Genomic DNA, 16713 nt, shown 5'->3' on the forward strand with positions numbered 1-16713 from the left:
GTTGGTGTTAGTCTGTAATATAAGGCAGTAAACAGGAACAGGAGTCTGGGCTTCATTAAAGGAGCTGTAATTGCACAATGTAACTAAAGGTTCCAACACTAGGTGGCAGTGTTTTATCAGAAGATATCAGTGTCGTTGTGCCAGCAGTGAGAAACGGTCTGCCCTGTGAGTGTGGTGCTTAGTGCTGACGGATTTGTGTTCAGGCTTCCTGTCTGAGGCCTTTCTGTGTCGTTTGTCGTTCCACAGGCCAAACACACACTCGCTAAGCTGTGATCCTAAACGGGCCCTAGGTGAGCCTGCCTGTGTTGGTCCTGAGCCTGTGTGGGGGGCACCCTGCCTCACCCCGTAACAGCTGTAGTCAGCAGATTACATCATCTGTTGATGTTTGTGGTCTTTCTAACCCACTGTAATCCACAGAGGTGGAAAGCAGCTCCCCACACCTCTCCACTGTGTTTATTCCACTCTCTGAAGTCATAGTGAGTGGACACTGCTTCACTGATCAAGTCTACATTATGTTGCCTGCTCAGCGGTCCCCAACCCCCGGGCCACAGACTGGTACCAGTCCGTGAGTCGTTTGGTACTGGGCTACGCTGAGGCTTCGATGTGAAATTCATGGTTTTCGGGGGTTATATCAATTTTTAGCTTTTTATTTTAAATCATTTTTATCATTAACTTGGTTTCCCCGGGTCTCTTCCTGTGTGTTATGATTAAATCTTATTGTTTTGGCACCAGTACTGGTTTTATTTTGTTGTATTTATCCGTGACACCTTATAGTCCGCTCCGTGAAAATATTGTCAGACATAAACTGATCCGTGGTGCAAAAAAGGTTGGGGGCCGCTGACTTAGAAGACATGATTTACTGAGATACGATGGAGATTAGACTCCGATGACCTCGTCATGGCAGGACAGCTTCTCAGCGGTGGGAGGATTTAGGAAAGGACCTCCCTGTGTGAGGTGGAGATGGGAGGAGGCGGGGTGCATGAAAGAGAGTCCGAGAGGGAAAATAATGGAGAGCACAGATTTACACCACGCGAAGCAGAGTTTGATCGGCTCCAAGAAAGATGATTGGACTAGAGTAATGATGTCATTACTGAGGTTGACAGCGTGATGGGAAATCTAAAAACTATTTTAATTTACAGTTCGTGCCTTCAGAGCCCAACTATTAAGACAGTGTAATGTGTATGTGCTAGCATGTAACCTGAACCACCACATGCCGCAGTGTGCACAGCATAAACTCATTTTCACTGCCAGTGACTAAAATACATAAAGCTCAGCACTGCAAAGTTAGGGGACAGTGCAAAACACACTCAACAGTTAACATGTACAGTAATAGTTAATGAACTAAAATGCAACAAAAAGACAGAGCAATGCAAATCACAATAAAAGAATAGAAACTGACATAAACTGACAATGTTGACTGAAAACTGACCACCAGAGGAGACGCGTGTTTATTTCTGGTTGATTAGACTTTCACACATTGTTTTGTGTATTTCAATCCTTTTTAAGTAGAGAAGAAAAAAATGCCACTGCATCCAGATTCAGAGGAAATATGGAATGAGCTCAAGTTCTTATTTGAACAGTTACAGTGTCGGTCCTCTCGCCTCTGAACGCCACCATCGCGTATTTTAAATCTAACAAATCAGGTGTGATTGAAGTTCAGACTTTCAGCTTTAATTCAAGGAGTTTAATAAATGTATGAAACAGTTTAGGACTCACTGACATTTTATACATAATCCCTGATTATTAAAGTTCTGTGGTTTTCAGTCTGGGATTTCACAACAACAGACTTTTGTTGACTTTTCAGTAAAACATAAAGGTCAGAACACCATTATGTCAGTTTTACCTTCACACAGCTGTACTGGGACTTCAGTTTCTCTATTAAAATCCTTGGTAAGGTTTAAATCTGATACAGTGCAGTTACATGTTACACATGTCAGACTGAGAGGTGACCAGCAAACTCTCAGTAGATGTCCCTCTCACAGATCCAGTGTTTCGATCCAGTGTTGGTGTAGTTCCATGTTCCTTGTAGATCCATAAATACTTTGAAGTCATCCTCAGGATCTAATTTTGCAACTGGATTCCAGCCTCTGTTGAACAAGTACAAAGTTGTTACAGGTAAAACCCTGAAAACACCACAGAGTACTTTGCAGAGAGCTCTTAGCAGTGCTTAGAAACACACATCAACATATTCTCCTGCTGAACTATTTAACTTCCATTTGTCTTCCCAGTATTCCCATTATTACCAGTTATGCAGTTTTCACACATGAACTGCAGCTCTGAACTTTTCTATGCAAAATGATGCAGGACGCATGAGAACCATATACTGTAAATAAAAGATGGACGTTGCCACTGTGACATCACCGGTTAGTTACAAAGCCGTGTTTTTAAAGCCTCCTGAGGATCTGACCTTTAAATCCAGGAACATCTCATACTCATCAGTCACCTTGGTAACCACACAGTCCCCTCCCACTAAAGCGTACCTGCTTTATCACCTGCTTTGAGCATTAACAGGAGAATAAATGATTAAATGAAGATCACCATCCAGTAAATCTTAAACTGAGACCATGGACTCATAGAAAAGTGTTCATGAGGACTTGGATCACTGCAGCTGAAGGACATTTTCCCACAGACTTCAACACAAGCTGACCTGACAAACTCTCTCCTGTTCTGTGCTACATGGAAAAAGCGTCCCGTCCTGATTCTGTGACAGTGTTCAGAGTTCATATGTGAAAACGCCCATAGCTTTTATCCAGGAGATAGATCACAATTTTATAAACTCTAAATTAAATTTCTCACGTATGTGCTAGTGGTGATCCGTCCACCCACTCCCACGTCGTTGACCAGCGCTTTCCCTTTCTCTCCAGACCGATCCAGAAGTCTCCACGTTTATTCAGCTCTCTGAAAAATTCCTGATAGTTTGTCAGAAACAGGAATGATTAGTTTTTCGTCTCATTCCAGTTTCTATAGGAGTAGATTCATGTTTCAGGTTTTTTTCATTTTGTTAATTTTTACTAATCCAAAAAATAACCAACATGAAGATCTTACTCATAATTATTGATTTAGAGATTCCATATTTAAACAGAAAACACTGAACAGCAACGAGAGACACAAAAACATATCACATGTACCGCCGCACATATTTAAATCATTCATGGACGACTGAGCTCTGACAACAACATCACGTATATCACACATTTAGTATCTTAAGTTAACAGTTATGACACACTTACATGTTTGCTCCTGGTCTTTATCACCAGCAGATCTGCTCCTCTCCTCTCACAGTCTTTCCTGCTCTCACTCCAGTTTTTCCTCTCAGTAGAAATGTAGTAACAGCTGCACTCAAATCTTTTCCATTCTTTAAGAAACAACACATCGTCAACACAAGGTCCAGTTTCAAATCATGTAATAACAGTTTAATAAGAGTCAGTTTGAGATGTTTCTCACCTGTGGTGTTCGCCTGTGTTTGGTTGTTGTTTCCAAACTGGCAGTTCATCCTTTCCAGATCCGACGTCAGCTTCTGATTCTCGGACGTCAGCTTCTGATTCTCGGACGTCAGCTCCACATCTCATGAAAACCATAAAACGAGACAGTTCAGGATGTAAATACAAATCAGCTGCTGAAGGCTTTGACCTTTTGACCATGTTATTTAAATAAATGTGAGTCCTCACAGAATTTGTAGAAGACTGTAAGCCCCGCTACCAACAGGAGACACAGTAGACCCAGTATCAGGGCAGGAACTCTGAACTGGTCTCGTCGGGCTGCTGGGAGGTGATACTGAGTGTGCGCTTCTACAACGTGAAGCAGAAGACACAGTTGGATTAAACACATTTTAAGTTCCTCCTTCAGTTTATCTGAACAGATGAGATGAAAACATTTGATATTAGTGAAAACACCACGACACCTACTGCAGCAAGCAGCCACCAAACACTGTCTAACATGAGGGGAGATGCTAACAGGTGTTAGCTAGCTGCTTTTGGTTCATTACTACCTGAGCGAGGAGAAGAGAAGGCTAACCTCATCTAACAAGCTGCTGTTACTCTACCACAAATGTCTCGGAGCAACAAGGACGTCACGGCTCCAAGCAAGCTAGCATGTTACAAATCGTCTCTCCTGATCGAATAAATAAACCAACAACATCTATTAAAATTTCCTGAAATTATTTCAGGCATTTTACTGATACTTTTCAGTGTCACTGCCATATCTCTGCTTTCAGGCAGCTTTGCAAACTGGTTGGTTTTAAAAGAAAATGCTAGTGTTTCATATAAAGTATGATCAGCCCACAGTTAATACTGCACTTTTATATCTAGCATGGACGTCTTGATTCTTGTGATTCTTACCTCCGTGTCGTGTTGAACGAGCCTTCTGGTCTGCGTAGACGTCCGAAGTCTCGTAGATGTCGACTTCTCTCTCCAGTCTCTCCTCTCTGTCGTCTCGGTTTCCATATTTAAATTTAATGGTCAAATCTGGATCCTCGTAAATGTGGGAAGACATTTCAAGGTGTGCGGCTTCCAGCAGACTCAGTTTTCAGTGCAGCAGAGCTGTCAGTTATGTGTCTCTGATGCTGCTGTCAGTTCTGTGTCGAGCTGAAAAGGTTTGAACAGGATGTCGAGAGGAAGCTCTGGCAGGAAACCATAAACACAGATATTTGATTTTTAATGATTTGGAATTATAAAAGTGTTGTTTTTGTTCATGTTTGCTTCTAAATGTATGAAACAGCAACAGCTAAAACAAAACAAACTAGAGAAAGAGATGCTGGCGTGCAGTAAAAAGGCCAATGTGTTCGAGTCTGTACGTGCTGTTTCTCCACTGACAGATGTGATGATATGAATGTGCCTCACTCATGTCCTCATTTGACACCATGAGATAAAAGATAAAAAATGGAGCTGAAGAAGTTTCATAGACCAATAAGAAACAGTTTGAAGGTCATGTGGCACATATGGAGGAAATGGCTGAATGACGTGGACGATCCAGCCGGACGTACTTACACTGTAACTCTGCATTTCACTAAAATCTAAAGACACGGAGTACTACACAGGAACAATTAAAAATAGGTTGTGATAATTGAGGAAATGATAATAAATGTAATAATTGTGAAAGCAGGATTATTCAGGGAGTCCTTTTAATAATTGGAATGATTGAATATTAATAATATTAATTCACCAATGTCATCAGTTTTGTACCAGGCACGCACATCTAATCTTTTTAGTAACCTCATTATGACAGACCATAGTCATGCTCATCAACAAACATTTGGAAACAACAAAACATTAGGCTCCGCCCTCTGCAGGGCCAGTGTCCAGGTTTTCTTAGTTTTTCGGTTGAGTTTTGACCTGTAGAAATATTCTGTAGCTGTAACATTTCCCATGTTAGAAAAGCCAGTTACAAAGTAAAAGCATTTTTAAGATAAGAGATAAGATAAGATAGAACTTTATTAATCCCTTGGGTGGGTTCCTCTGGGAAATTCGACTTCCAAAAAGCACAGCAACGACCGAAGTTACAGTTACAGAATTGTTATATATATATATATATATATACACACACACACACACACACACACACACACACACACACACACACACACACACACACACACACACACACACACACATATAAATACAGAGACAAATATAAATAAAATATACAAAGGGGATAAATAGAATAAATAGGAATAAAAAATAAAAATACAAGTGAATTGCACATTTCAAGTATTGAGTCTATTGCACTGTTGACTATTTACAAAAGTATTGCACAAGGTATTGTACAGTGAGGTGCAGAGGCACTACAGCTTAGTTGTTCCCCCCTCCTTTGTCCTCCTGTTTCCCCTCCCTCTCCCCTCCAGAGAGGAGTTAAACAGTCTGATGGCGTGTGGGACAAAGGAGTTTTTAAGTCTGTTAGTTCTTGTCTTGGGGAGAAGCAACCTGTCACTGAACAGACTCTTCTGATTGTTTATGGCCATGTGCAGAGGATGCCCAGCATTGTCCATAATGTCCAGCAGTTTCTTTAATGTCCTTTTCTCTGCCACTGTCACCAGAGTGTCCAGCTTCATGCCGACCACAGAGCTAGCCCTCCTGATCAGTTTCTCCAGCCTGGATGAGTCCTTCTTTGCTGTGCTGCTCCCCCAGCACACCACAGCATAGAAAAGTACTCCAGCAACCACCGACTGGTAAAACATCCTCAGGAGCTTCCTGCAGATGTTAAAAGACCTCAGCCTCCTGAGGAAGTACAGTCGGCTTTGGGCTTTTTTATACAGGTGCTCTGTGTTGTTTATTATTTGCTTCAGAGCTGAGCAAACATTAATGCTGCAAACAACAAAGTTCACTAATCAGCCCTAAATTTTACAGAAAACACAAATCTAAGAAATATTTAACAAGATTATTAAACCAAAGGGAAAAAACAGACTGTTCACAAACGAGGCGTCTCTGACCTTTGATCAGTAACTTTTAATGTTCGTCTGCTTGCACAGATCACGTTCTGATCATTATGAGGGAAATACACCAAACTACGCTTCATCTTTAATAAGGAGTCTTTAAATAACCTCGGACTGGATTAATGTCTAGTTTGAACTTTCACATGTTTGTAGTGACTTTGTGACTGAAACGTATCACGTAGCTGATCATAAACCTACTTCCTCCTCTATGAACTCACAAACTGATTTCCTCCCGAGTATTTGAAGCCGTCTTCTCAGACAGCAGGACTCGTTGTTGGTGGAGTTAGACGTGTTATTATTTCAGTTAAAGCACTGAAACTGATTCAGCTCACTGCTTCCACTGTTTGTGACTCTACCAGCCTGAGCTCATTTCCCACACAGATATTATAACTAGATCGGTTATGTGGTGTGTTTTGAGGTTTAGGTAACACAGAAACGTAATAATGCACAAAATATAGTGAACTTAATCAAATCACTATAAAGGCAGAATTAAGTAATTAAATAATGAAATGATGCAAAGCCTTTTTATCCAGCCTGATAAATACAACGCTCCCTGTTTAATCAAAGTCTGCTTTCCAGGTTTGTGTAAAATCCAGCAGCCATTGTAGCTGAGGGGTGAATGTTACTGTACACTGATGCATGCACGTATTTGAAAATGATTAGAGCTGCTGTGTGTGGCGTGTCTCACCTTCTTGGATCTTGGATTGGCTCCGGCCACCCTGTGGTTGGTCAGTTGGTTCATGGGTCACCTGATAACCAGTAAATCTCTGGGAAAGTGTCCCACATGACCAGTTAAAGCCACCATCACCACCTCAGAATATCCAAACCTGCACGTTTGCCTACATCACATCCGTGTTTTTAGCACATTAGCTTCAACTTTCTCTGTCCTGCTCTCTTTAGGGACCAACTGGTCCTGTTGGAGATACGGGTCTTCCAGGACCTCAGGGACCCCCAGGACGGCAAGGACCCAGTGGACGCTCCATTATTGGACCCCCGGTGGGTTATACAGTTTTCAACAACCTTTTAGTCTTTTTTGTTACTTTTTTCCTTAATCTTTGATTTAAAGTGTGTCGTTGTGCCTGCAGGGCAGTCCTGGAGAGAGAGGTCAGAAAGGTGATGTGGGACAGCAAGGAACTCAGGTAATAATAGTGATCAGCTTTTATATACTGACAGATCATAGCTCTCATTGCACTCTGAGTACGATACCAACACTCAGCTTCTCATTTCTTTACATGAAGTGATGCTTAAACACATTACTGTGCTTTCATAATTGAATATAAATTATTTAGAGAGATAATAAAGATCAAATTTAGACTGTGAGGTGGAATTACCTGTTACTTAGGAAAGAAGGAGACTTCCACATCACTTCTAAAATCCTTCACTCTCTGCGAGTGTTTAACCTCCTTTCATCCCGATGTCTGTCATGTTGTGTCGACCTCGAATAAAACGCAGGTACAGGACTTCATATCCTCAGACTAAGGCTACGTTCACACTGCAGGCGAAAGCGCATCAAATCCGACTATTTTGACCCCATGTGACCCACATCCCATCATGGTGTGACAGTGTGAACGGCACAAATCTGACCTGGGTCACTTTCGTATGTGGTCCTGAATCTGATACATATCTGATGTTTTAGAAAGCGACTGCTGTTTGATGGTCATGTCGCATTAAATCCGTCTTTTACGTCACTGACACAAGACAGACGACAATTATCAGCGCCGGAGAAGACATCGCGAACGCTTCCTGGCCATCCAGCGTAGATGTCAGTGAAACTGTTGGGAAGACAACGTTGGAGAAACGTGAACATTTTATCTGTATAATCTGCAGATTCTGACAGAAATCTGCAGCTATCCTTTGAAGCAGCAATAAGGATCATTATTAGGCCAAATGTAAATAACAAACAAAATTGGGAAAGATAAAGTCTGAAACAAGTCTTTACATTAATCAGTCACACAATACTGTTGGTCTGGGTCTGAACAGAGCGCGTTGTGTGTCTTCTTTTGCACATGCGGCCGCGTTGAGGGTTCACACAGGAGCGCGTTTGCTGTCGCATTTTATTTGTAGTGTGAACAAGCAGACAAAAAGATCGGATTTGATCATTAAGACCTGCAGTGTGAATGCAGCCTAAAAGTGTCCCTAAGAGTAAAAGTCCGTGTCATGGGAGCACCTGTGAGTACTCTTCTCTTAGGAGGTATTTAGGAATCGTGCATCCAGAGCTGCATCACAGGCCCACTCACATATAATGAGTTACAGACACTGATCTTGATGCATGTTGAGGTTTAGGGCTGGTGTGAACGTGACCTGCAGTGACCTCTGCTCTCCTCGTGCTGTTTCAGGGGGTTCCTGGAACACCCGGAGGTCCAGGGAGGGAAGGACCTCCAGGACCCAGAGTGAGTCATAACAGACACACTAATAATGCAGCTGTTTGACAAGTTTGTTGATACTACAAATATTAACAGTCAGTAAACCACTGGGATGTTGTCAAATACTAATATGAACAATATAACCTGTAATGTAGATATTTTATCATCTTCACCTCTGATACTGTTCATATGAGTACTACTGTAGTAACACTGTTATATCTGTAAACTGTCTCTACTGTCATTGTACTACTTTTGTTTTTTTCTAGATTATATTAAGTTATATAATACCTGAATAGAATGAGATTATGTACAATTCTATAAACTGATCTGCAAATTTAAGACAAATTACATATCAGATGTTGAATTTGAGGCATTGGATTGATTTTAAATATGTTAATTTGGGGCAGGAGCAACAATGAAGTACAAAAGAGGTGCGATGCTTTAGAAAATGACATGTTAATGCACGGCATGGCTCCACGGAAGGACGAGTGGAAAAGAAAACAGAAGAAAGATAAAAGTTTCCTAAAAAGTCCAGAGGTTGAAAAAGGGAGACAGTCGAGCTGCTGTCAAATGAACAAAAAGACCCTTACAGAGTGAAGCAGCATCTGTGGCCCTGCAGCGCCCCCCTCTGGCCACAGTAGAGTCAGCATCACAGCCAAGGCTGGAAAGAGCGAGACACAGCTGCTGGGTCAAAGTCATCGGAGGAACTCTTTAATCCTTTTTTATTATAACATCTACTTTCACCTTCTCAGGGACTGCCAGGCAAAGATGGCCCCCCAGGCACACAGGGCCCCCCAGGAACCATCGTAAGTCACTGTTGCTGTTTTTGTCAATGTTTTGGAGGATTCAGAGGAGGATATATGTGCATGCAATGCCTGCAGCTTCTCTGTTAGGCACTTAAATGTAAAGTTTAATTAAAACTGTGACTTTAGGTGATAATGATGGAACTGGGTCAAGCTGGGCAGGGCTAATAAGCTCAGTCAGGCGTGTACAACAGGAACAACTTTATAATAATTCAAATAATATAATTAAAAATTGCTTTTGATTTCTTCAGGGAACTCCGGGAGCTCCAGGATCCCCAGGAAGTACAGGCCCTCCAGGAAAGCAGGGAGAGCTGGGCCCACCGGTGAGTCTGTCAATGAGTGGAGCTGCCTGTCCCCATTAACCAAACTGGCCGGGGTGGGCGGGGTTTTTAGCTCTTAGAAGGAACGCCATCATTTGTTTTATGAGCATGAGCTGCTGCATGTGAACAGAGACGCAGGAGGCAGCAGAGTGCAGCGAGGTGAGCGTCTGTCAAAGAGGTTAACAGCTTCCTGTCCAGTCTGAAGCTCTAGAAGCTGTTTGACACATTCACTGATATGTGGAGCTCAGTGTTTTGTGTTTATGTCAACAGAAAAGTGCTGTTTGAGCCTTCACCTCAGCCTTTCAAATGGCCAACACAAATCCTTCTTTCTTTCTCTCAGAGGCTGGCAGTGTCGTTATCCTTCTGGGTAAACGCTTGAGTGAACAGATCCATCACTGGTGCTGACGGCTCCTCTTTCTCTCATTCTGTTTCTACATCAGGACTTGTGTTATGTTGCTGCGATGACTCAGTGGCAGGAGTCACAGTTCACTCAAAGTCATTTTGTTCTCACTTAAACGTGTTTATTTCTGCTGTGAATGTGGAAGCTTTTGGAGCCTGCCTCTAGTGTTCAGAAGAGGAACTGCACTTATGCATAGCCTTAATGTTTCAGCCCCACAGTGTCGTTGTTGCAATGTGTTAAAATATTTTGCCAGCAGTGGAAATAAACTAAAAATTCAAAGAGTTTCAAGCATTTAAATCAGACTAAAGGAGAAACAGGTGGGACAGCAGCTTCATGCAAAACGCAGCAAAGTGTCTCAGTTTGATCTCCAGCTGTTTGCAGAGTCGCTGATCAGTATGCAGGCTGTGCATGTAAACCTTTGTCTGCAGTCCATTTGCTGTGCTGGTTTCTACTTCAGCCACTGTAAACAGAGGTGTGTGAGCGCTCGCTGCTTTCGTATTTATTCCTGATTATGTGAAAACTTCATGGAGAGTAAATCACATTCGAAGTGCAGCAACAAAGAAAACACTGGACTCTGTGGGCGGTGATACAATCTGCTGACAAATGATTATTCATCACTGTGATAAAATCTTTATAAGCATGTAATTACAGATGCATGGGTGGCCTGCAGAAAGGCCTCATCAGCTCTTTACCTCATGCTGGCAGATTCGTAATGAGAATTTAGTAAAATATACAGTAGTTCAAGTTTTGGGTATTAACACTGTTTCCATAAATACTACATTCTGGGTTGTATTTTTTAACACTTTCTCACCTCGATAAACATCATTCAGTGAAAGTTTTGTATTAGAAAGAAGCACCGAGGTCACAGCAGCTCCATCGAAGTTGGTTTATTATGTGTTTGTTCCTCTGTTCTTACTGGATGTTTGTCTGTTTCGTTATTATTATAAACACGGCGTTAAGTGACAGCGCTGCACAAATATTCATATTCTCTGTTTCGTGTCGACACATTTGAAGCTTTTAACGATGTTTCTTGTAGATTTGCTCCAGACTCTGAGAGGGAACGTTCCCGACAAACGTACCACCATCACAGTCCTGTAGGCCGTAGGCCTCTCGCTGGTCTCGACACGTTCCTGAAATCTAATCCCCTCGATTTAGGACGTGTCTGTTTCCCTCTGAGACATGTCAACGCTGAAAAGTATAAACATTTGAAATTATGTTTTAGTTATTATTCATATAGATAAAGATTTCCAACATTTTAAATAAATGACAAAAACAAGCAGGCTGCAGTTTAATCAGGACAGCAAGATGATCAACATGCTGCCCTGACGAGAGAATCACCTGCTTCATCTTGTGTTCGATGCTTCACAAGTTTGGAGGTTTTTTCCTGGTTTTTCATGAATTCGTTTCTCTTGCAGGGACCTGCTGGAACTAAGGGAGAGAAAGGTGAACGGGTAAGCTCTCTGTCTTCATGTTATTACTTCCCCCCAGTCACAAACGTCCTGTCTGCTGACCTGCACATTGAGATATATTGTTGTGTTGCAGCAGCAATGTCAAACTCAAGGACACACAAACAGTATAATAATATATATTAATATATGTTTTATTACTATGCAGTAAACATTAGTCACTGTTTCCTTCGTTGATTACAATAATGAAATATCAACATCATCCAATAAGTAAATATAATATGTGTGTATTTGAGTTTCATAAAATAAATTTACTTTAAATTTGCTGTAACTAAAAATTTGACACTAGCAGCTGAAAAAGAAACGAAACAAATCTGCAGATTTATGAGTGAATTTCAGTCCTAATAATTTGAGTCTGTAGCGCCTTCATAAAACGCAGAATATGAATCATTTAAAAACACTCGCACATAACTACGTGTGTTTTATATGAACATCGTGTGTTTTTTCAGGGAGATCTCCAGTCGACAGCATCAGTTCAGGCCATTGCCCGACAGGTCTGTGAGCAGCTGATCCAAAGTGAGTTAAAAAACCCCAAACCTTTATTTGTTAATAATAATAATAATAATAATACTAATAATGTTTGACCTGAACTGTTTTCAGGCCACATGGCGCGCTACAACAGCATCCTGAACCACGTGCCGAGTCCTCCGGTGTCAATCCGCACAGTTCCCGGACCACCGGGAGAGCCTGGTCGAGAAGGACCCCCAGGACCACAGGGAGAACAGGGACCCCCAGGCAGACCAGGCTTCCCAGGACAAAATGGACAGAATGGGCAACCAGGAGAAAGAGGCAAGTTTAACAAAACAGTAAAACTCTGTTACTGTTTAAATCAGTGTGAACTGAGGGGCTGCCACACGGCCCAGTATAAAATAAATACAAAATTATTTTGAACTGCAAACGATGGTTCAGTCTAACAGCAAAAAATAAATAAAAAGTCAGAAATGTGCAGGAAAGGTCGAACTTCCTGACTTTCTCCATGTTACAGTGTATCTGTATGGAATGACACAAAATGTAGAAATTTAAGCAGTATTTATTTCTGTTGTGTGTTTCCAGGACAACCAGGAGAGAAGGGTGATAAGGGATCTCCAGGTGTGGGTGTACAAGGACCCAGAGGACCTCCAGGACCACCTGGTAACTTATTTTCCTGCTAAGCCTTTCTGAACCATCCCAGTGATGCAGTGAAGAAAGTCCTGAACACGATTGTCTGATTAGTAAAAGAAAAAATGTTTCACATGTTTCACATGGATCATTAAGATGTTGTAAAATCCACAAATTCAACAGAAAATATAATTTTTTATCAAATGTCTTAACTGACATGGTAAGATTATTATTTTTATTATTAGTATTAGTACTAGTGTTGTTGTTGTTTTTCTGAACTGAACCAAAAAATGTGAACAAATTGTCTCTAAAATTAAATAGTTGATATAATTTTTCTATAGTTTTAGTTGTTGAGATGTTATTAAGTTAATTCTGAGTGCCATTTAAAAATGTCTTAAACATTTATTACCTGGAAACGTCTGGAAGTACTTTAACTACTCGACTCTGACCATAAAACCATTAAAATAATCACTTTGATAGCTGCACAGTGTTTTTCTGTCCTCTGACTGACAGAACGCAGGAGAAAACACAAACACATGTTGTGATAACTTCGGGCTCACAGTCGGGGTTCTTATGACTGATGATGAGTTTGACCACAGAGTGATTCTGTAATTCTAACATTCAGTTTTGTTTTCTAAACTCTTCATCCTCTTCCTCCCAGGTCCCCAGGGACAGGGCAGACCAGGTAGCTCTGGACCCTCAGGACGACCTGGAAATCCCGGAGTACCCGGTCGGCCCGGAGCCCCCGGACCCATCGGCCCCCAGGGGCCTCCGGGTTACTGTGATCAGAACTCCTGTGTGGGCTACAATGTTGGAGGTACGTAGTCTCAGAAATATGAGGAAACTATGATCCACCGGTGTTATCAAGACTCTAATTCTGGTAGTTTTTAATCGTGCTGCTTTCTCTGGAGTTTTTCATCAAAGGAAAATACTGAGATCTTTGCCCTGGAGCTCTTTGCTCTGGAGCTCTTTGCCCTGGAGCTCTTTGCTCTGGAGCTCTTTGCTCTGGAGCTCTTTGCCCTGGAGCTCTTTGCTCTGGAGCTCTTTGCTCTGGAGCTCTTTGCTCTGGAGCTCTTTGCCCTGGAGCTCTTTGCCCTGGAGCTCTTTGCTCTGGAGCTCTTTGCCCTGGAGCTCTTTGCCCTGGAGCTCTTTGCCCTGGAGCTCTTTGCCCTGGAGCTCTTTGCTCTGGAGCTCTTTGCTCTGGAGCTCTTGTTGTCAACCACATGATTAAAGCAGCAGCCTCCACCGTGACTGTTGTGTAATTACAGCCACAGACTGAAGAGGCTGTAATGAGACAAACCTGCATGTTTGTTCAAATATGTGAACAGAAGAAACTTTTTAACTGAGCATGAAAACATTTCACTGCTGATTGTACTTGGACTGAAGGCATGAGGACAGATGTTCAGTTCTTGTGGTTCATTTTCACACTGAAAAGCTGCCACTGAGTTAAACAGAGTGCATGTCACAGAAGTGGGCATGAAACACTGCGTGTATAAAGGTTCATTTACACTCTGGAACCCTGCTTTCAAAAACTGACAGAAATTTAAAACCTCATGAAGCTGAATTTAAGAAAAAAGTGACGTCCGGCCACAAGGTGGCGCTAAACATGTTCTAAGAACTTTAGACACTTATTTCTTAATTCCACCTTAACAATCAGTCTGTGCCGGTCTGTGAGAGCAGCCTTCATGGTGTAAATGAGCCTTTATACATTTAGTGCTTCACATAAAGTCATCCACCCACACTCAGTGTATCTGAAGGTGAAACACGTTCAGATACACTCACAGCTAAGATGCAGGATTCAGTTTCACAAACACAGAAATTCATCTTCAGTGTGTGATTTTTACATTTTGTACAATTTCAAATATCATGCAGCGCACTGGGCTCAGAAAACAGACTCGATGCAGCGACAGAGACAGAGATGATGTCTTTAACCATTTAGCCTCAAAGTGGTCGTGCTACGGACTTTAAAGGCTCATTTCACCCAAAATAATCAACTCTGAGCAGAATTTGTTGAGACAGTTTGTTTCTGAACATTTGAGTCAAAACAGCTGAGTTTTTAAAGTTTATTTATTCTGCTGCTTCTTATTTTAAATATCATACACAGACTTTTACAGTGGTAGATTTTTCTGTTGATGCTAAAGATGATCAAAATGAGGTTCAGTTTGTTGAACTGAGACTAGATGTTGAGTAAAGATGCTGATTATTTGACTTCAAAGTGAAAAATAAAAGAACAGAATATTTTATTGTGGTTAAAACTCATTTAAACGACAGATCTTTGAACATCAGCTCTGGAAGGAAGTAGAAGGAAAAAGCCTCAAAAACATGTTTTATTCCACACGTGGTCATAAACTCTGCATCTTAACATCTCAGTTGGTGCTAAATCACTCTGTGCAGTGAGTGTGGGTTTAATGTGTTGCTGGAAAGATGCTCCATGCAGGGTTTTCTAATGCATGCATTAGTTATTAAATGTCACCATATAAACATTCAACAAATGACTTTACAAAATCCACATGAAAGTTGCAGGTGATGAAGCAGCACTGCAGGCAGATGTTACCTTGCAGCATCAGTCTGTTCTCCCTCCTGCTGCAGGCAAAGACCCAGGAGGCATTTCTATCTGAGCAGCTTCACAGCTGATCCCTCACATGCATCCTGATCACTGTTAGTTTGCACCAATCACAAGTCAGCAAACATGTTTTTGAGAGGCTAAAGAAAACCCTGCAGGAGTCATCTTCAGCATGTTCTGTGCATGTTGGTGCTACATCACTGATGTGTTTGAGGTTAAAGGTCACACAGTGGCCTAAACGGAGCTGTGCAGCTTGCAGTCTGCAGGGTGGTCATGTGAGTAATGTCTGCATGTTGTAATCACTCTTCTGTCTCTGTGTTTGTGTCTCCACATCTCTGTCTTCACCTTCTTTTATCCCCCATAATAACCCACAACAGAATATTACTGAGACGTTCACAAATAATCAAACAGGGCTGTGCAATTCATTTGTTTTGTCTCGTGCTATAAATCCAATGCACCCTTTTTCCTTCCCAGTGTCCACTTTCACCCCCTCTCTAAAACCTTAAATCCCTGACAGTCAGTGGCAGGTTCAATGTAGCACCATCAGAATTATTGCTATGATCCAAACAACCCCACATGTTAGACCACATGTGACTTCAACCATGATGTGGCTTCAGTTAAGTTTGCATACACTCATGATGGGCGGGAATGTGGTAGTAATTTGGAGCTTTTTAGGATTTCTTTGAACTCTTCTTTTTCCAGGCTGGAATGATTGTAAAGCTTAAATCTTTAATGACTTATGGATCTGGATTAAAAGTATGCAAACACCCAAACTAATATGTGGTTAAATATACCTTCAGGCAAGCTGCACTTCAACCAGATGCTTTTGTTAGCCATCAACAAGCTTCTGGCATATTTCTGACCTGATGATGGACCACTCATCCAGGAAGAATTGGGAGGGATCATTTAAATTTGCTGGTTTCCTGGCAGACATTCCTGATCTGTCAGAGGACTCACAGGACGTTGACCATAATCATAACATTTTGTAAGAGATATATTGCTCCCAGTATTACACAGACATGAATTACTTAGAGAACAACATGCAATTATATATCATCATCTGAGCTGATCATCAGCAGATGTAATCTTAACCACATCAAAGACCATTATTATTATTACTTCCTGTAGTTGTAGATCCCTAAAAGTCAAACGTAGATTTGGTGCACATGAATCTAGAGTGGCTCACTGAGGTGCCGTATACAAACAGCACTACTTTATGTGATGCATTTGTTGCTTGTTTTAATTTTTTGTTGTATTTTTTAGGAGCAAGAAA

The 16713-nt window shown here is 41.5% G+C and overlaps 2 protein-coding genes across 4 annotated transcripts in view; one reads left to right on the forward strand and one right to left on the reverse strand.

Moving 5' to 3' along the window:
- Nucleotides 1-16713, forward strand: part of col14a1b (collagen, type XIV, alpha 1b) — a 175906-nt gene that overhangs the window by 155940 nt on the left and 3253 nt on the right. For both annotated transcript variants that reach the window (XM_082520442.1, XM_082520443.1), the window contains exons 39-48: nt 7328-7423; nt 7513-7566; nt 8764-8817; nt 9543-9596; nt 9845-9916; nt 11729-11764; nt 12229-12295; nt 12380-12568; nt 12833-12910; nt 13539-13694. In XM_082520442.1, coding sequence (XP_082376568.1) covers nt 7328-7423; nt 7513-7566; nt 8764-8817; nt 9543-9596; nt 9845-9916; nt 11729-11764; nt 12229-12295; nt 12380-12568; nt 12833-12910; nt 13539-13694 — 856 coding nt within the window. The remainder of the gene's footprint in view (nt 1-7327; nt 7424-7512; nt 7567-8763; nt 8818-9542; nt 9597-9844; nt 9917-11728; nt 11765-12228; nt 12296-12379; nt 12569-12832; nt 12911-13538; nt 13695-16713) is intronic.
- On the reverse strand, nt 1718-4795 carry LOC309698129 (uncharacterized protein). 2 transcript variants are annotated; one of them, XM_082520445.1, is made up of 7 exons: nt 4739-4795; nt 4338-4618; nt 3669-3788; nt 3445-3564; nt 3231-3355; nt 2797-2909; nt 1718-2087 (listed from the first exon to the last, which is right to left on the reverse strand). In XM_082520445.1, exons 2-7 carry the CDS (start codon nt 4489-4491, stop codon nt 1961-1963), a joined length of 759 nt encoding a protein of 252 aa, XP_082376571.1. In that variant the 5' UTR covers nt 4492-4618; nt 4739-4795; the 3' UTR covers nt 1718-1960. The 2 variants fall into 2 exon arrangements, with proteins under 2 accessions (XP_082376571.1, XP_082376570.1); XM_082520444.1 differs by having other exon boundaries at nt 4338-4789.

This window comes from Aulonocara stuartgranti (genome assembly GCF_965226115.1).
Source record: "Aulonocara stuartgranti genome assembly, chromosome: 22".
NCBI classification, from domain to species: Eukaryota; Metazoa; Chordata; class Actinopteri; order Cichliformes; family Cichlidae; genus Aulonocara; species Aulonocara stuartgranti.

Coding starts and splice junctions, on each gene's coding strand:
- LOC309698129 (XM_082520445.1), bottom strand. CDS start 4,491: ATGTCTTCCCACATTTACGAGGATCCAGATTTGACCATTAAATTTAAA. Junction 3,789..4,337: donor TCGTTCAACACGACACGGAG/GTAAGAATCACA, acceptor TTCACGTTGTAG/AAGCGCACACTCAGTATCAC. Junction 3,565..3,668: donor TACAGTCTTCTACAAATTCT/GTGAGGACTCAC, acceptor GGTTTTCATGAG/ATGTGGAGCTGACGTCCGAG.